This window comes from Ursus americanus, chromosome 8 (genome assembly GCF_024610735.1).
Source record: "Ursus americanus isolate L20-20 chromosome 8, mUrsAme1.1.p, whole genome shotgun sequence".
Lineage (NCBI taxonomy): Eukaryota > Metazoa > Chordata > Mammalia > Carnivora > Ursidae > Ursus > Ursus americanus.
Window position 1 is genome coordinate 80,089,655 of NC_142134.1, and position 14,402 is coordinate 80,104,056.

The 14,402-nt window shown below is 55.4% G+C and overlaps 1 protein-coding gene across 7 annotated transcripts in view; it reads right to left on the bottom strand.

The window, feature by feature from the left end:
- AFAP1 (actin filament associated protein 1) overlaps nt 1-14,402 on the bottom strand; it is a 150,880-nt gene that overhangs the window by 31,972 nt on the left and 104,506 nt on the right. For all 7 annotated transcript variants that reach the window (XM_045777084.2, XM_045777082.2, XM_045777083.2 and 4 more), the window contains 3 exons: nt 12,307-12,402; nt 8,493-8,574; nt 4,157-4,306 (listed from right to left, as the gene is read on the bottom strand). In XM_045777084.2, the coding sequence (XP_045633040.1) occupies nt 4,157-4,306; nt 8,493-8,574; nt 12,307-12,402 (328 nt within the window). The remainder of the gene's footprint in view (nt 1-4,156; nt 4,307-8,492; nt 8,575-12,306; nt 12,403-14,402) is intronic.

The window sequence follows — 14,402 nt, forward strand, 5'->3', positions numbered from 1 at the left end:
GGAGGGTGCCAAGGAGGGGGCCGGTCAGGAGGCTAGTGCGCTGGTCCAGCAAGGGACAGACACAGCAGAGAGGGAGAGGACATGCGTTTCCCGAGTCTATAGAGAAACTCGTAAGCACCAGACAAGGGCCAACAGAAGATCCTCCACTGCTCAGGGGTCTGGCGCGCGTCTCAGAACACGGCATGCGCGTGGCTGTGTGCAGCGCTGACCCAGCTGACGCCCCCCATCACTGCCAGGCCTCAGGGCTGGAAGGAGCAGGGTTGGAAGTCAGCTGGCCGGGGGACCCACTGCCCCGTCCCCACTCCCTGTGGGAATGCCTGCAGAAACCATCTCCTACCCCCGACAGGATTTGTATTACGCGTCTGGAGGCCCACCTGCCCAGCTACATTTCATGGAAGAGCTGGATTTGAACCCAGGTCTCAGTCACTCCCGAGAGCTCTCTTCTGCCTGCATAGCAGCATGGCCCCTCCGGCCGGGCCCACTCGGCTCTGCTCACAGCCCAGGGGCTGCGGCCGCATGGCCCCAGCTTGGGACGGCGGGTGTCTCGGGCCTTTATCCGCTGACATTTTCTGCCTACAACTTTGCAGCTGTACCAGAATCACTGAGAACAGTCATCCCCCTTCCTGTCTCTACAGGCCCTTCTCTGGCCCCGGGACCCAGCGAAGATCTAGATGACAACCTTAAAATCTTGTGGACATTGAAAGTTCTCTTGATAGAGGCAAAAGCTGTCCCCTGAGCTATTCGGTAGAAACGTACACGTGTGCAGCTACGGGCTCCAGATTCCCCCTCCTGCCCTCGGGGCAGCCACCTGTGTTTCCACGCAAGTGCCAGCAACTGCATTTCCTGCAGGGCCTGCTCACCAGCACAGCAAGGCTGTCTATGAGGGGTCATGGGCGGGCGGATGCAGAAGGCGGGGGCAGAGCTGGGTCAGTTTGGCACCCCCGCCCCCCCCGCAGTGTGGCCCCGAGCAGGCCACGGCCTTGGGGGGCTCAGTGTTCTGGTTTGTAATGAAGGTCTGGACCCCAGTGTCTACCTGGCCTTCCACGTTAATGTTGCTTTTCATGAAAGCATTTCTACTTCCTCTCCTGACCTAGAGCAGTCTAAACGACAAAAACGAGGGGCTCCTGGGTGGCTCAGTGGTTAAGTGTCTGACACTTGGTTTTCGGCTCAGATTGAGCCCCCCGTCAGCCCCACACTCCACAGGGAGTCTGCTGGAGATTCTCTTTCCCCCTCCCTCTGCCCGTCTCCTGCTCACGTGTGCACTCTCTCTCTCTCTCAAATAAATAAACCTAAAAAAAAAAAAAAAAAGCCAAAAATGAAGCTAAAAAAGCAGTTCCCTTTGTTGGATAATTCCCTCTTTCCATTTTTAATCCCTAACTCCCCTGCGGGGCCAACCCAAAAGGAGAAACAGTCCCACACCACCAAGTGCTTCTCGCTGCATCAAGAAAGGCAGAGGCAGACAGGAAATAGCACCCGGCATCAACAAATTCATGTCTGTCCTTCTGCCCCTCGGCGCTAGGCCCTGTCCCGTCTGCTGTCCTTCTGCCCCTCGGCGCTGGAGCCCTGTCCCGTCTGCTGTCCTTCTGCCCCTCGGCGCTAGACCCTGTCCCGTCTGCTGTCCTTCTGCCCCTCGGCGCTGGAGCCGTCCCGTCTGCTGTCCTACTGCCCCTCGGCGCTAGGCCCCGTCCCGTCTGCTGTCCTTCTGCCCCTCGGCGCTGGAGCCCTGTCCCGTCTGCTGTCCTTCTGCCCCTCGGCGCTGGAGCCCTGTCCCGTCTGCTGTCCTTCTGCCCCTCGGCGCTGGAGCCCTGTCCCGTCTGCTGTCCTTCTGCCCCTCGGCGCTGGAGCCCTGTCCCGTCTGCTGTCCTTCTGCCCCTCGGCGCTGGAGCCCTGTCCCGTCTGCTGTCCTTCTGCCCCTCGGCGCTGGAGCCCTGTCCCGTCTGCTGTCCTTCTGCCCCTCGGCGCTGGAGCCCTGTCCCGTCTGCTGTCCTTCTGCCCCTCGGCGCTGGAGCCCTGTCCCGTCTGCTGTCCTTCTGCCCCTCGGCGCTGGAGCCCTGTCCCGTCTGCTGTCCTTCTGCCCCTCGGCGCTGGAGCCCTGTCCCGTCTGCTGTCCTTCTGCCCCTCGGCGCTGGAGCCCTGTCCCGTCTGCTGTCCTTCTGCCCCTTGGCGCTAGGCCCTGTCCCGTCTGCTGTCCTTCTGCCCCTCGGCGCTGGAGCCGTCCCGTCTGCTGTCCTACTGCCCCTCGGTGCTAGGCCCCGTCCCGTCTGCTGTCCTTCTGCCCCTCGGCGCTGGAGCCCTGTCCCGTCTGCTGTCCTTCTGCCCCTCGGCGCTGGAGCCCTGTCCCGTCTGCTGTCCTTCTGCCCCTCGGCGCTGGAGCCCTGTCCCGTCTGCTGTCCTTCTGCCCCTCGGCGCTGGAGCCCTGTCCCGTCTGCTGTCCTTCTGCCCCTCGGCGCTGGAGCCCTGTCCCGTCTGCTGTCCTTCTGCCCCTCGGCGCTGGAGCCCTGTCCCGTCTGCTGTCCTTCTGCCCCTCGGCGCTGGAGCCCTGTCCCGTCTGCTGTCCTTCTGCCCCTCGGCGCTGGAGCCCTGTCCCGTCTGCTGTCCTTCTGCCCCTCGGCGCTGGAGCCCTGTCCCGTCTGCTGTCCTTCTGCCCCTCGGCGCTAGGCCCCGTCTGCTGTCCTTCTGCCCCTCGGCGCTGGAGCCCTGTCCCGTCTGCTGTCCTTCTGCCCCTCGGCGCTAGGCCCCGTCCCGTCTGCTGTCCTTCTGCCCCTCGGCGCTGGAGCCCTGTCCCGTCTGCTGTCCTTCTGCCCCTCGGCGCTGGAGCCCTGTCCCGTCTGCTGTCCTTCTGCCCCTTGGCGCTGGAGCCCTGTCCCGTCTGCTGTCCTTCTGCCCCTCGGCGCTGGAGCCGTCCCGTCTGCTGTCCTTCTGCCCCTCGGCGCTGGAGCCCTGTCCCGTCTGCTGTCCTTCTGCCCCTTGGCGCTGGAGCCCTGTCCCGTCTGCTGTCCTTCTGCCCCTCAGTGCACCACCAGCCAGGGTGGCCAAGGCTTGACGAAGGACGTGACTCTACTGGGCCCACTGAAGCCTCACGCGTGCAGGTTCCCGGAACCACAACCGTCAAGGCCAGAGGGAGCGGGGAGCTCCCCCAGACCTGCCCTCGGGGTGCAGCACACGCCCGGCTCCAGCACGCTCTGGCGCCCACTCCTCCGCCGCAGTGCCAACTCTTCCTGCCGTCCTGGTGCAGCTCACACCCTGGGGCGTGACGGCTGTTGCATTACTTTACCTTCGTCTGTATGGCCCACCTGGGACTTGGGGCAGCGTATACCCCAGAAAGGGCCCCATGCCCTGGGCAGATGGATGCTCACCGTGACACAGGGGTGAGTGTCGCTGGGGTATCCGGGCACCTACCCGCAATTCCTAACAGAGGCAGAAGCCCCGTTGCCCAGCTTCTGGGGCTGTTCTGTGAAGGGCTGCACGGTGGCCGAGGAAACGGGACGCCTATACAACTTCACCGCCCTGCCCGCGCCTCCACCTCATTCGGGTCCTTGGGAGACACTCCCGTTGCCCTGGTTTCCCTCCTCTTCGTCACCGGGTCACACTGCACGTCTCTCCCCGCAACCCCTCATTCAGACCCGTCTCTGCCAGGAGAATGAGGACCCTGGGAGGGCCGGGGCCGTGTCGCGGTGCTCAACCTGTCCTCGGGTGGGGGGCCAGCCGCTCAGAAAGGACTCCAGGTGACCGGCTGATGACGAGGTCGCCCAGCGGGCTGCACCTGAAACTGAGGTCTGAGACACGCTGCGCTGCCACGATGCTTGGTTTACCGCGTTAGCCCAGGGGAGAGCGCCAACCGTAACCCCCATGCTCCACGCTCCCTCCTTCGCTCGCCAAGGCACGTGCCTGTGCCCCAGCTTAGAAACGGTGAAGAGGAATTTGGAAAACTTCATGGGATCAAAGAAAGAATTTGTTTTTCATCTTGAAAGAACCTCAAAGATCATCTCCAACCCCTGCAAGATCTTTTATTAATAAGCAGTAAAAATGGAGTACATCTCCCGCCATTCTGAGGATCACCAGCCTGACTCGAGCGAGCCCGCGGGAAGCAGAGGCCATTCCAGCAGAGGCCACGTGCGGGGTGAGCACCGCTCACGGCCGGGCACCTCCGTCTTACCGCAGGTGGGGACGTCCTCCTCCGCGGACGACGTCTGCTCATCCGTCGAGGGCTTTTTCTTCCCCAGGCCGATGATCTTGGTGATCTTCTTCCCCGTGACTTTGGACACGGTTCCCTTAGCCTCTGATTTGGAACTTTTTTTCCTCTTAACTGTCAAGAGCAACGATGAAAATAAGAAAGTGTGTTTCAACTGTAGACTTTAACTGAGAAAAAACAAAAATAAAGCATAAATCATAGTCAATTTTATTTTCCTCATTTTTCACTCATTGAGCACTGCTCTGTGCCGGCTGCTGGAGTTGACACAGAAGAGAGCAGAAAACGGGTGCTCTGAGGGAGCTCATGTTCCAGAGCAGGCCGGGAACATGCCCGTGTGTGCACACACGTGTACGCAGGCACATGCTCACGTGCACACACGGGTGAGGTGGATGGCGGCCAGGCCCGTGCCGAGATCCACAGTGGGGTGACGCGGCAGGATGCTGGGTGGCCGGGGAAGCCTACCAGGGAGGGCGACTGAGCCAGGAGCTAGGTGACAGGGAGCCGCCGTGCAGAACCCAAGGAAGAACCTTCTGGGCAGGGAGAGCATCAATCAACACAAAGGCCGTGAGCCTGGAAGGAGCTGGATGGGTCTCAGGAATAGAAAGAGGCAGTGTGACCACACCTTGGCCAGCTCAGGGAGGGGTTGAGGGAGGGAAAGGTGGACATGGGTCTTCCCCAGTCCCGGGAAGCCCTCCAGCAGCCTCGCCCATCCCTGAGACAAGCACGCAGCTCTACGCTCTCCAGAATTCTCAGCCCATTATGGTCTGCTTTTGCTTGCAGGGTATTAAATTATAAAGTCATGCCCACTATATCAAATTCACAAACACTGTGCCTCATGATGACTTCTGGCTTCCTTTGGGGAACTGGAAGATCTGGCAACTCCGGATCCTCATCTGGGATCTCGCAGAGATCAGAAGGTGTGCAAGACAGTGCACCCAGGACTGGGAGGCAAGATCCTTCCTCCCACCACTCTGCAAAGGGACATGTCACTCATCCCCATCATCGGAGGGCCATCATGTGCCTGGTCCTGGAGCCAAGGGGAAAAGGCAACTTTCTAGACCACACAGGACACGGGGCGCTGGGAGGGTCAAGTGTAGCTTCACAGTGGAGTGAGTTGGGCTGGGAGAGGGGCTCCACAGCCCCCAACAACCGTCCTGGTGTCTCCATCTCCAGGGTGACTCCCCCCTCCCAGTCTATAACCCACAGGGTAACAACCCCTTTAGAAAATGTCACAAGGCAGGAATTCCTTCCCCTCCTGCTCAGTCCATGACCATAAGCACACACCATAAATAGCCATAGGATAATTTCGGAAAGAGGGGACTCGGGAGGTGGGATTACAACCCTAGGTCTCATTCCTAAAGCCCCCTGTAATACAGGTGACTCGCTCTCTCTTGGGGGGCAGGGAAGTTCTCTCTTCCAGTCCCACTCTGCCACCACCAGCGGGATACCAGGTGCAGGCCCACATCCCCACCCCCTCCCTCGTCTGCTCTCACGCTCCCTGAGCCCATAGACTCAGTGCCACCCCAAGCTCCATCACCTGGTTTTCACCCTTATTGCCTCTCTAGAAATGACAGCTGAAAGAAGAGAAGCCATGCTAAATTTCTGGGTAAACACAGTGTTTGTTCCAGACTGAATGAGGTGCCCCCAGAATCCCTACGTTGAAGCCCTAACCCCAGTGTGGCTGTATTGGTGATGGGGTCACAGCAGGTCATTAAGGGTGGGGCCCTGATCCAGCAGGATTAGTATCCTTTTTAAGAGACCGAACACAGAAGAAAGGCCACCGACGTGAGGACACGGGGGGAGGCAGCCATCTCCAGGCCAGGAAGAGGCCTCCCTGGCAACCAGCTCAGATGGCGGCACCCTCCGGGGCTCCCAGCCTGCAGAACCATGAGAAATAAACATGTGTTGTTTAAGTGCCCAGACTGGTGTCTTGGGAAGGTCTCGTGTGATACAGAAGTGTGCAACGCAGGAAAGCCAGTCCTAGCCCTCCTTACACTCTTCCAGGGCCTTCCACTCCCTCTTTTCAAAGAAAGCACCAAGAACCTGTTGTAATCTTCATGGGAAGGCCCCTTCCCCCCAGTTATACCAGTCATGGGGGTCTGCAGCATGGCCACAGCCGTGGATGACCCCTCTTAGCTGCTCCGAAAGAGCCGCGAGACCATCTGTGACCACAGTCCCGTGCTTTGCAAGGGGGGCTTTCCCATAGGGCCCTGAAGGCCCCCTTTCGCAGAGCTCAGGGAGTGCGCAGAGTCCTTCCTCATGGCCCAAAGCAAAGAGGTTACATTTACTTCCAATTCTACTAGCATTTGCTCCTGTTGGGAAAGTACCTGCTGGACCCTGACTACAAAGAAAAGAGATCATACTTTTAATTCCTTGAAGGACCCCTGATTAATTTTTTGCAAAAGCAGAAGTAAGGGACTCCATGGAAGAAAAAGCCAACGTAGGGAGGAACGTGAGAATACGTGGCTGCTGTTCACTACGCAAAGGCCGAATTCAGCACATGTAATAGCATTATGAAGAAACCCCCAAAACTCAGAACTCTGAGCTGAAGTCAGAGTGCAGGGAAGTCCCAGGGCTCCAAACGGCACACACTGCGAGCGCACGGCGGGCAGGGAGGGACGGGCCACCGAGGCAGAGCTAGCTGCCAGCGCTTGTGAAGCCATAACTGTCATCGGTGCAGACGCGCGGACACTATCACGCAGCCTGCGGAAAATCGGAGTCATGACATGCCTGGGACAAGGGAAGCCGTGCTGAAATCTCTCCCCTGCAAACAGCTCAAGGGTGAGCAGCAAGAATAGAAGCTAAGGCCAAAGTCAGAACATACTTAAACTATCCACTTCCCTCAGCAACTGGGGTCACCGTCCTTGTGAAAAGGGGGCAGGGGAATTTTAGGTACAGATGCATTCTCTGAGACATACATCCAGACATCTGTATCATTCTGTGACCTGGGAGCCAGGGAAGAAATGGCCGAAGAGGAAAGAGACCAACCAAGGCCATGTCTGCTATGCCCCACGTCTGAGCAGGGACCTGAGATTGTAGGTTATTCTCTTTCAGGGCAACACTTAAAGACAGCTTTCCTGGCTTTGATTACACACCATGTGCCCACAGAAGACACAGATGACGCCCTCCCCTGAGTAACTTCCGATGCAGAGAGCTGAAATTACACTCTAACTCGACCGCGTTAGGGAATCACCCGGGCAAAGGCAGAGATCGTGACCTCTCGGCGTGAACCTTGCCGTATCACAAGAGTCCAGCTTACTTGGATTTCAAGATTCTTAGTGGCCTGGCTTGCTGTGTGGTGGAAGGGGACTTCATTTCAGAGCTGGGGGTGTCTATTCCATTCTAGTGAGAGAGCGCAGATGAGCTGGGTGTGCAGACCACTCCCCCAGGAAGCCGAGGTCCCGGGGCCACGAGCACACAGGCTGTTGGCTTTGCTCAAAGAAAACTTCCCCATGACCTGCAAATCTTACCCTTCTCTTGGCCCACACCCTGGGAAAGAAAGTGAAAGTCAAGCCACAGACTGGGAGAAGCTACATGCAAAAATACATTGATAAAGGACTTGTATTTGAAATATATAAAGAGCTCTCAGAAGTCAGTAAATATGAACAAAATCCAATAAAAATATGGGCAAAAATTTGGATGGACATTTCATCAGATACATGGTTGGCAAAAAAGCACATTAAAAAAGTTCAACAGTGTTAGTCTTTAGGGAAATGCACGTTAAAGCCACAATTACAGAGCACTATATACCCATTAAAATGGCCATAATTTATGCTTGGAAAGCTGACTTAGAAAAAAATAATCCAAAATCCAAATACCCACGTTCCCAGCGGCATCATTCACAATGGCCAGAATGTGGAGAACCCAAGGGTCCACAGATGGATGGACAGATAAACACAATGTGGTCCATCCAGAGGATAGAATGTTACTCAGCCTTAAAAGGAAGCACGTTCTGACACCTGCTACCACGTGACAGCCAGCTGGCCGGGCTGCAAATTCCTTTCAGCCACAGATCAGGTAAGGAAATGAGTTGCCAGGAGCCCAGGAGTTGATATATACAGTGCGCCCCCACCCGGGCCAGGGTTCACTAGGACGGTGGGTGAAGATGTGTGGGGCTCCGAGCAACCAAAGGGGTTTCTCTGCGCTTCCCACGAGCGACCCAGGCCATGCTGTCTATGTCACTGAACTTCCAAGGAGACTTGTCACACAGAGCCCACAGAGCTGGCCACAGCTGATGTTTTGTTGTTTACTCTTGTTTTTTTGTTTCGGTGTTTGTGGTTTTGGCATGAGTAGAACTCACCTTGTTCTTTTCCATCACACACAGCGATTCCGTTCTCCGTGACGCCCTCCCCGTCCGAGCTGGGTCTCTCTGAAGACAGCTTCTGTGAGGGTAAAAAGGATTACATTACTCTCACCATGGTTCGCACTGGCCACGTGATGTCTCATGGATCAGTCCATGGCGATCCCCACAGTGGAAGGAAGCGTGGCCAAGTCCACGGCAGCGCAGAGGCCAGGACTTGGGTACAGATGGGCTGCCAGCTGGCTCGCTGCTAAAGCTTCAGAGATGGCAGAGGAACGAACAAACTCACCGAGGTGCTACTAACACACACTCTGGTACCAGCCCCACCGCGTCCAAATCCTTTCACTTGCAAGTAATCTCGAAAAAACATTAAGATTACAAAAAATATGACCCTCACCAAGTCATGTTATCCTTCCAGAAGTAGAGAGCCCATCATCTGCTCAATTTCCTCCTGTTGCCAACCAATAACTGGGTGAGGTCAGACGTGTGCCCGTAACAGACACCCTCTGAGTGCACGTGCAGAGACAAGCTACGGTCGAAACCGTCCACGGGCACACCTGAGCACTGCAAGTATTTGAGCCCTGATATCTGGATGTAAGGAGCGTGATTAGGACCCTGAGCTGGCACCTGAAGAAGCAATGTTGCTTAGAGCTGGAATCGTCCATTCTGGTGGGAGGACTGTGGCATCGGAGTGGAGGAAGTGGGCTTGAACCCACCTCTCCTGGTCCTAAGCATCATAGCCCAGCGCCACGGAGCCTGGCCAGCCGGAGACAAACAGAACGTCTGGATGATACAAGGGCAACAGGGAACACGACGCTCAGCTGCTCATGAGGGGTCCAGCAGTGGTGCCCAAGGATGGCAGGTGGGTGTTTGTGGGCCCATGGCAGTGCTAGGAAGAGCCGCAGGGAGGGAATGATGGCATTTAGTGGGTGCCTGTCTTGTGCCGAGTCCCAGCAACAGGATGACCGAAAGCCAGCACAGTCCCAGGCTTCAGGCCAGGAAGTTGCCCTGGGGCCCAGGTTGGCAGGTCTGGCCAGGCGCTAGCAGGATGGCCTTAGAGGCCAGAGGTCAGAACAGCCAGTGCCCATGGGGAACGGGAGCCCTGCTGCACTGCCTATAGCAAAGGGGAATGGGAGTAGCCTGTCTGGAAAGCCGTATGCTTAGCAACATGAGTCAAAATTGAAAGATGTATTTCCATCATTTGGTCCAGTAAGCCAGGTTCTGGGAGTCTCTTCTCAGGTAACAGACACAGCGAAGACTTGCGTGCGAGATGCCAAGGACCACACTGTTTAAAACTGTCTGAAGAAGGGTACTATAAGGTGGGGGATACTATACGAACAATAGCAGAGGTGCACGGATCTGGTGTTATGCACCTGGTGAAAATGCAGAAGTGCTTGCTGCTTATTACCAGTTTTCCAAAAACCTGGAACGCTGCTAAGAGCATACAGGTAAGGGAGGGAAAAGCAGTGTAAGAAATTTTATGCATCAGACCACCCAGCTGGTTAAACCTATGCAGAGTGTTGTGAGGGGCTGCCTCTTCTGTGCGGCAGACTCACCAGGGACTTCTTTCCTCCTCTTTCTGTTTCTCTGGACTTGCTGGATTTCTCTAGCGAGCAGGCATTGGTTTTGTCATCAGGAGAAAACCAAACAGGCCTGCTGCATCGCAACATCTGGGTGAGGCTTGGGAGGCTAATTTAATGTGTCCACTTGGAGGGGGCTGGTGATGAGACACACTGAAATCAGTGACTGCAAGGAAGCAGGCTGCCCACTACAATGCAGGTGGGCCTCACCAAATCAGGTGAACACCCAAACAGAACAAAAAGACCTGCCTTCCCCAGCAAGAGAGGATTCTCCAGAAGACTGCCTGCAATTAAAAAGTTAAAAATTGAGCTACCCTATGATCCAACAATTGCACTACTGGGTATTTACCCCAAAGATACAGACGTAGTGAAGAGAAGGGCCATATGCACCCCAATGTTCATAGCAGCATTGTCCACAATAGCTAAATTGTGGAAGGAGCCAAGATGCCCTTCAACAGATGACTGGATTAAGAAGATGTGGTCCATATATACAATGGAATATACTCAGCCATCAAAAAGAACAATTTCTCAACATTTGCTACAACATGGACGGCACTGGAGGAGATAATGCTAAGTGAAATAAGTCAAGCAGAGAAAGACAATTATCATGTGGTTCCTCTCATCTATGGAACATAAGAAGTAGGAAGATCGGTAGGGGAAGAAAGGGATAAAGAAAGGGGGGGGGGGTAATCAGAAGGGGGAATGAAGCATGAGAGACTATGGACTATGAGAAACAAACTGAGGGCCTCAGAGGGGAGGGGGGTGGGGGAATGGGATAGGCTGGTGATGGGTATTAAGGAGGGCACGTATTGCATGGTGCACTGGGTGTTATACGCAACTAATGAATCATAGAACCTTGCATCGGAAACTAGGGATGTACTGTATGGTGACTAACATAATAAAAAATACTATTTAAAAAAAAAAAGAAGACTGCCTGCAGACTTCATCTACACTGTAGATTCTGGACTTGCCAGCCCCATCACCACATAAGCCAATTCCTTATAATAAATCTCTTCAGGGGCAACTGGGGGGCTCAGTCAGTTAAGTGCCTTCAGCTCAGGTCATGATCCCAGAGTCCCGGGATCGAGCCCTGTTTCAGGCTCCCTGCTCAGTGGGGAGTCTACTTGTCCTGCTGCCCCTCACCCCTCTCCTGCTTGCTCTCTCTAATAAATAAATAAAATCTTAAAAAACATAAATTTCGGGGCACCTAGGTGGCTCGGTCTGCCTTCAGTTCAGGTCATGATCCCAGGACCTTAGGATCAAGCCCCGCATCGGGCTCCCTGCTCAGTGGGGAGCTTGCTTCTGCCTTTGCCAATCCCCCTGCTTGTGTTCTCTCTCTCGTTCACTATCTCTCAAATAAATAAATAAAATCTTTTTAAAATAAATAAATAAATAAATCTCTTCGTATGTATATACGTATGTACTTGTGTCTATCTATATACATACTTACATAATTTTGCAATATATTTAACATCTTACATTTAAATTTCATATGTACTTGATAACACACACATACACACACACACACACACACACACACACACACACACACACACCTATCAGTTCTGCTTCTTGGAGAACTCGGACTCAAACAAGAACAGACAAAAAAGGGACCTGTTCGCTGGTGGCAGGGGCTAGCCAGGGAGGACTCAGAAGGTTCCAGGGGTACAGGCTACCCCCAGACCACCACCTGGCCTCCACAGAAATGAGACTTGTGCGTGTACAGACACAGAGGGCATGGCCAGAGAGGGCCGGGATGGGTTCACACATTTCTGGCAAGAAAGGCCAACCCCTCACCCCCACTGCTGGGCTCTCATTGCACCTTCCAACAAGTCAAATGAATACCGAGCAGAAAGGGCCAGGGAATGCCTCCTGGTCTGCTGGGAATGAACCTTTGGGAAGGCACACTCTCACAGTGCTGCTGTATTCCAGAGCACGCAGACCAGCACGCAGAGTTCCACGTGATAGTGAGGTAACCTTGAACCCTGGAAATCCTTAGGACTTTTAAACCCATTTCTGCACCTGCAGCTGGGGATGACCACACCAACCACGCAGACTGTAAAGTGACTACCTCATGCTTCATACAGAAGTAGACACCTGAAACGCAGAGGCAGCAGGATTGCACTGTTTCCGAAGTCTAAGTGCTAAATTCTCTCAGAGAATGTCATCAAAACATTGAGGGAGGCCTACATCAACCACAAGGGCACTACTCCTGGGAAGAAAGAGGTCCTTACCTTCTCCAGCTCCGTCTTGTGCACGGGGGAGCTCGACGGGGGAGGACCTTCTGAATCCGCTGGACCGCTGCAGCTGCTGTAGACGTCTCGGATCACCTGCAAGAAGTGCAGACATGCTTGAGCGCTCTTGGAGGTCGAAGCTGGCACGAACAGGCAGTGGCATACGGGGTGGAGGGAAAATCTCTGGGCTCGAAAGCACCCGGTTCTAAGTCCCGAGATGCCAGGTGCTCATTCATTCACTCGTTCACTCACCAAATGTCTCTCTGATGCCGGTACTGACACAGGCTTTAGGATACAGGCAGAACGCAATGCCTTGCTTTCATGGGACTTGCATTCCAGTGTAAGTTAGGTATCATGGTGAACAGTGAGTATCACCCAAGCACAAAGATAAAGTAAGACAGCAGTAAGTGCTACAGAGACTGGAAGGTGGTGTTTAACAAAAAGGGAATGGCTAATTGACAAGACCAAGAGGCCTCACTGGGATGACAGGTAGGCTGGGAGCCAAATGCCCAGAAGGATGCAGCCACATGAGGAACCAGTGGAAAAAGCTTCCAGGCAGAGGGGCCAGCTGGTGCAAAGGCCCTGTGGTGGACGTGAAGTGTTTAAGGATACCACCTGGTGCCATGTGGCACGAGATGGGGGCAGGCCACCAGGAGGGTCACGCAGTCGTTCAGGCCAGTGAGGAGGTTGGGTTTGAGTAGCTTGAGCCCTGGAGCAATAAGAGTAACTTTCTGGGAGGTGGTATAGCGCAGAGGCCAAGAGCACTGGCCGCAGAGCTCGACTGCCTGTGTTTTCAACATGGCCTTCAACTTGGGCAAATTTAATTAGCTGTTCTCCTGCGCTCCAGTGCTCCCACCTGCTGCACAGATGCAGTGGTCCTAACTGTGGACCATACATGGCCTGAGACAGTGCCTGAGACGAAGGGGCATACCATTGTCAGAAGTCGCAGACAGCACTGGCACTGCTGATGGAGGATAGCGGACGAGAACTAAGAAGGAAATGAGTCAGGCCATCCAGTAGTGTCCGGGGGGGGGGGGGGTGGCACTGCAGGCTGGGGCAATGGCGGGAGGGAGTGAACCAGTGGCTTGCGGAGGATTCCAGAGAAGTACCAGCAGGACCTGAGGGTGGGTTAGCTGGAGCAGGAGGGAAGCACGAGGCAGCCGGGTGCTCCATTCAGATACGGGAGGCGGAGAGAAGCACAGGGTAGGGGAGAAGTGAGGCGGGTGAGCGCGGAGCAAAGGCAAGCTTCCAGACAGAGCTGGAACTAAACTAGGCATTCAGGGGAGAAAAGGCTCTGCTCACAGCCCAGGAGGGGTCAGTCACCAGAGGGAGGACAGACAGCAGAACGCAGGTCCAGGACAAGGACCAGAGCCGGTCGGTGCACGGAGCAGAGCCAAAGCGGAGAGGCCAGTGAAGAATGAGCTGGAACAGCCAGGGAAGCGGGGGTGAACCAGGAGGGTGCAACTCCCAGGAGCAGGGAGGAGGAGAGAGAGGCAGCCCAACAGTGCAGAGGCGCCTCTGAGAAGCCCCTCTGCTGCGGGGGAGGGATGGGGGCCGGGGGTGATTGGAGGGGCTCCCGGAGACGGAGGGGAGATGAGCGGAGGAGGAATTTCCAGAGGCGGCAGAGGGTGGGATCTGGGGAAGGCCAGTGTAACTGGTGGCGGGAGTTTGTGGACGCTCCTGTCTGGCCGGTTCTGTCTTCCTGGTGAAAAGCGAGGCCAGAACATCAGCCAATGGTTCAAAGCCCCAACCTTGCTGAGCCACCGTTTCCTCACCGGCAAAGGAAGGAGTGTCCAGATGACCTGTCCTGCTGTCAGAACAGTGACATCCAGAGAAAATGAGACCCTCTATGCTAAGTGCCTAAGCCAGCACCTGGCACGTGGCGGCCTCTCTGCTCACCAACACCATCACTCCTGAGAGCATCCCCACCACGGACGCCGAGGGCTTAGAAAGGATCCCGCCCTAGACTGACAGGCATGAGGGTCTGCCGCATGGAGGTAGTGATCCTTGGCCCTGTTGAAGCCCCCAAGGTCACCCACTGTCCCTGCTGTCACTACTGCGCTCCTGCCATGAGTTGAGCGTGGTTCTGATCACTG